The sequence below is a fragment of the Populus euphratica genome, unplaced genomic scaffold, assembly GCF_000495115.2.
Source record: "Populus euphratica unplaced genomic scaffold, PopEup_1.0 scaffold790.1, whole genome shotgun sequence".
Classification (NCBI taxonomy): Eukaryota; Viridiplantae; Streptophyta; class Magnoliopsida; order Malpighiales; family Salicaceae; genus Populus; species Populus euphratica.
The window spans coordinates 119,688-125,189 of record NW_011500319.1 but is presented as its reverse complement, the minus strand read 5'-3'; the positions used below and the strand labels follow the sequence as shown (position 1 = coordinate 125,189).

Sequence of the window (5,502 nt, the reverse complement as noted above, 5' to 3'; positions counted from 1 at the left end):
TTGTTGTTTATAATTTGTACAATTAACCTCCCTATGGTTCGACCCCGGTCTTGCTGGGTTATTTATTACTTCGACACTCCTGCATTTGGGAGAAGACATCAATCATTTTAATCCTCGTTCTTTTAATTGCTTTTAATTGCACCTATAATTGCATCACAAACTCATAATTTCATGCAATTTCATCTTTAACATACTCAATCATCAACCCTAGGATTAATGTCATTTTCATCTTAATCTTTGGTTTTTAATTTATACATTTGGACCTTTAATTGACCATAAAACTTTTAATTTTCTTTAATTTTCCTTTTGATTTGGTCAATTTCAGCCCTTAAAGTCTCGCAACTTTTACGATTTGGTTCTTAGTTTTGAATTTCTTCAATCAAACCCCAAATTTGCTATCAAACTTTAATATTTCACAATTAAGCCCCTGTTTTGACCAATTAAACTTTTCAAAGTTCAATTTCAATCCCAAATCTTTAATTTCTTCAAATTAACACCCAAATTGACTCTAAAAAAATGATTTTCCTTATAATTAAGTTCTCAATAAAATTAATTAAACCTTTCAAAATTCTTGTTGAATTCTTACCCATCCAAATTTATATTTTTTTACCCTAAATACAAATATTTGCATTGAATGGGTCTTTTGTCAATTAAAATTAGGTTGTCAATTTTGTTAATCTTTTACATTTTGGTTTTCAACTTTTCACTTATCATTTTGGTCCTACACCACCAACATAGGCAATCTTATGGGCTTTCTTCATGTGTATTCTTTTATATTTTTATTTTTTTCTTGATTTTTTATGGGGTAAAAAATAAGTAACAACATTTTAGCTGTTCTTTTCTCTTTCTTGTTTTTCCTTTTCAATTAAAATTTGAAAACACTTATTATTTGCTTAAATCAAAGATGAACTATTCAAAAATATATAAAATCAAAACCATAATTTATAATAGACATCTTAATATTTGTTATTTGTGATAATCTAATTATAGAATATTATTTTTATTCTATTAAAATTAAGATTAATGATCATGAAAAAGTTATATAGTTAAAGAAATAAAATATTTGTATCATATTTAAAATAAATTAACTAAATATAAATATATATAAAAAATAATCTTTTTCATGGGTAAAAACAATATATGTATATAAAAAATAGTATTATTCAATATTTTTCTTCATTTAAAAATTTGAAAAATAGTGAAAATTTTACGAGATTAAAAATTATTGTATTTGAACATGAAGTTTTAATTTTTATTTTTTGTACTCTAATTTTACAAAAATTATAGTATTATTAACAAAAACTAAACCTTCTTCAAAAAGCATTATTCACCCAAATTCATTTGTATTGTTGACTACAATAGTGTAATGATATCTTTGTCCTTTAAAAATAAACAAATGCCTTGGTGTTTGAGGTATTTAGATACTTTTATTAGATATATTTATCATTAAAGAATTGACCAAAGGTATATATGTCTTAGTCAATTTTTCAACATAATATAATGACTTAATTACTGTTAAATTTAAAAAAATTTGTAACTAATAGACAAGGATATTTATATCTTTTTACTTTTTAATGCATAATAAAATGCAACTTTATTCTACAAGGGTTGTTTTTTGTTTTTTCACAATGTTTTTTTATATACCTTTTTACTTTTTAAAGCACAGTAAAATGATAATTTTACTCTTGAAATAAATAAATAAAAAAGATTCTTACAAAGGTCTTTTGGTTTTTTTACAATAATTTTTTGGTTTTAGGAGCAATTTGGCCATCTTACATAGATAAAATATTTTTAAATTTAAAAAACAAGTTGGCACATATAACAAATGTTTAGGTAAATGAGGGGTAATTGTGAATTTTATACGGTATGTGTAGCTCCTCTCAACAACCAAAAATACATTTTTTTTCTATTGTTAGAAGCGTCATCTCGTCCTTTTCTTGTTAGTGCAACATGTGTTAGTGATGATAAGATAATATATCGCTAGTAGGGATTTTTTCTCTCTCTCTCTCTGTCTCTTCTACTGAGAAGTACATCTTTGCTAACTTGTTGTTGGCATTTAAACTTTAGTCCTTATTCTTTTGATTTTTAAATTTTTTTCTCTAGCCTTTTTAAATTTTTTTATTGATTTTCAATTTCATTTTTTAATTCAAAATTTTGGTATTATTTTTTTCAATTTAGTCATTGTTTTGATTTCTTTTTTTTTTGTTGTCCTTTTTGTAAAATTCTTATTTGGTTTTAATTTCATCATTCAATATAAATTATTGGTATCAATTTATTCCTCATTATTTTTATTTTATTTTTATTTTGTTAATGTTATTTTTCTTTTACAATTTCACCCTTCAATTAAAAATTTGTTATAATTTTTTATGTCAATTTTTCTGTATAATTGATTTTTTTATTTAATTTTATTCTTCAATTTTTTATTGATTGAGAATTGGGCTACATGGTTTTTCCATATAGGGTTCTTCGAGTATAATGAAATGGGTCACAGATTTGAAAAGTTAATATAATTTATAGTTGATCTTTTAAAAAAAAAATAGACACTATAATTGTTTTTATTTTTTTCTATTGAGTTATTTTGATCTCATGATTTAGGTCGCAAGTTTGGTGAGATATTTTGGGTTGGCTCGACCTTTATTATCAGGGTTATATATTTATTATATTAACTCAGATTGACCAAAACTAATTTTTTTTATGTTTGTTTTACTCCATTTCATTATGTAATATTTAATGGTTTATAAATTGAGTTTTCATATATTTTTCTTCTTTTTTTAAAATGTGCTTGGAACCCGAACATCATTTTTTACGGACATAGAGACCAGTTATGTTTCTAACAATCTCTTCCTCTTTTCCCTGAAAATTACCACTAAAATCTTGAAGTACCAAATAATGTTAATACTTTGAAAACAACTTTACACATGTATCGATAGCCTTGTGCATTTTTATCCAATTGCAAGCTTGACGAAACAATTCTTTTTATCTAAAACTGCAATCATTCCACTCCATTCTCATGCATGGACTTGTCATGATGATCTTGAAATGGATATCTGCCAATTCAAATATAACATATACCGGAAGCCTTGTTCCCTCCATTCTCATATGAGTACCTAACATGAACACTTTCGCTTACTTACATCTCACATGAAAATATCTAACCATAGCAAAGAGTTTGTATTTCCATACATATACTCTCACATGTAAGATAGTTTTCGTACGTGTGCCCTCCAGCACCATGTTATGTTGGTGTTGCTTTTAACATGCTTGTTGTGTGTGTGTGTGTATTGTAGAATAATATTGTTGGGTATATTATATAGTATACGATATGAGGTCTTTATAAAGAAAGTTGGGAATAAGGCTTGATTGCATGCTCCATATTGTTGTAATGCTTAATATTAGAATTTTGGTAGTCATGGGGTCAGTTTTGTTCTTCGGGCATCCTTTCAAGTCTTTCTATCGTCAGCTTTGAACTAATGAATTTTATTGACCAACGAAAAGAGATGAATTATATAGGCTAAGCTTTTTAATCACCTTTTAAGTACATGGCTAAGTGAATTTTCCATCATAACCACCAACATGATTAGATATGTGGGCCTGTAACCTTAAATACAAAGTGATCTTACCATATAGATATGACTACCGCATTTAGGAAGTATTCCATGGATTTCTTTTCTGAGCTTCTAAAGATAATTTTTCAAAATGGTTGATAAACAACAACAAGAATCAATCAGGAACGTAGCACAATTATTAGGCCAAAAATAGGTGATTAACAAGGCCAAATCAGGAAAATGTTATGTAAAGTTCGAAGCTTGCTAATTAACAGATATAATAGCTGTAATCATCAATTTGAGGGAAATGAAGCTTTAGTCCCTGAGATAGTTTTTGTTCAAACTTCCGATGCTTCGATTACAGCTTACATGGCCTAGAATCGAGAAATGCATTTTGTTATAGGAGAAACAGCTTCAGGAATGTTGTCAACTGAAAAATTCGGCGTAATTAAAGACGCAACTAAAGAAAATGATAACAAATCATAAGTTATAAAAGAAAGTTCAAGTACCGGACAATAATTTCATGACAATAATACACCAGAAATCATTATCTTCCTCCATTATACTCCTCTCCTCTGTTTAATAGATACTCTTTCTCTTTTTCCAAATTGTGATTCAAAGACAAAAATGCTTCTGGGATTAGATATGCTTTATTGAATCCAACCATGAAGCTAATTACAGCTAATTCATCTAACCACAACCAATTTGCTATGATAATTATCATTGATCATCATAAAAAACAAACCACACAACACATTTTCACTGTTCGCCATTAGTTTTTCACTTACACAGATCGTAGAGTAGCTCTACTGATGATGTCCATCAACCCTAAAAGCTACTGATACTAAAACAGCAAGAACAAGAACAAGAACAAGAACAAGAACAAGAAACAAGAACAACAATCACAAACCCAGACAAGGAAAAGTACAAGTCATACACCAAAACTTAAAACCCACTCATCGAAATTCTAATTACCATTTGAAGAAGGTGAAGAACAATCACATGCCACCTCTGTTTCCACTTCCCTTCTGTGGAAGTTCCTATGGCAACCACAAGCCGCACAAGTGAGTGCAGCAGCTGTGCCTTCTTCACCACTTGCCATGAACTCTCTGCACCCATCAACAGCGTAACCTCCAACTCCAGCAGCATGATTTTTTTGGCACTCTCCGTATTTAACATTCCTGACAGTGAAAGAAGAAGTCGTTGAGCTTCTTGAAGGTTCTTCTGATCTTCTTACCACCACTTGTCGCTTCCTCATCTGGCTAGTCCCCAATTCTTCTCCGCTTCCTTCGCCTTCAAATCCTTGATAAGCTAGGCTAGAATTCTCCAATTGGAAGACTGACCTATAATTAGAATATGGCGTAAAGATAGAGGGGGGAAGAAGAGAGAGAAGCAAGAAATTGCTTTTAGTTGTTACTGCAAGCCCTAACCCTAGAGGTATATTTATAGCATGGAAACCTCTCTTTATTCAATAAATCATTTTATCAGGTACCATGATTTATTATCATTTACTTTTCTTCTTAACAAAGTAATTGTGTGTTGTAAAATATTATATATTTCGACAAGTTACTGTGAGGTGATAATCGAACAGCCTTAACAACCGATTAGCACAGTGAAAAGAAATATTAACCCTTAAGGCAAATCCTAAATGATATAAAAAGCTTTACTTTACGTGTTAAACTCTGATTGGTTTAAAGCAGAATGAACAGCTAATCTCTTAAACCTAATATGCACTGTGGCCCATAAACTGTTGCTGATGCTAAAAGGAGTTTTTGTGGGGTGCGTGGATACGATGCCAACAAAATTTGTCTAGCTAGGCCTAATATCATGCCAGTGTTTAGCAACCTTGCCGAACCTGATATGTAAAGTCCTTCCATTTTCGTCTAAATCACTAGCTATACCATTGCGCTTCTTGTGGCAAAATTTTCAAGTTTAATTTGGCAAACTCAACAACTAT

At 29.5% G+C, this 5,502-nt stretch overlaps 1 protein-coding gene across 1 annotated transcript; it reads right to left on the bottom strand.

Annotated features, from left to right (window-relative positions):
- Nucleotides 1-4,236: 4,236 nt before the first annotated feature.
- LOC105113586 (mini zinc finger protein 2) lies at nucleotides 4,237-4,993 on the bottom strand. Its single transcript, XM_011009814.1, has one exon. The coding sequence runs from the start codon at nucleotides 4,801-4,803 to the stop codon at nucleotides 4,513-4,515; it is 291 nt and encodes a 96-aa protein (XP_011008116.1). The 5' UTR covers nucleotides 4,804-4,993; the 3' UTR covers nucleotides 4,237-4,512.
- Nucleotides 4,994-5,502: the final 509 nt, after the last annotated feature.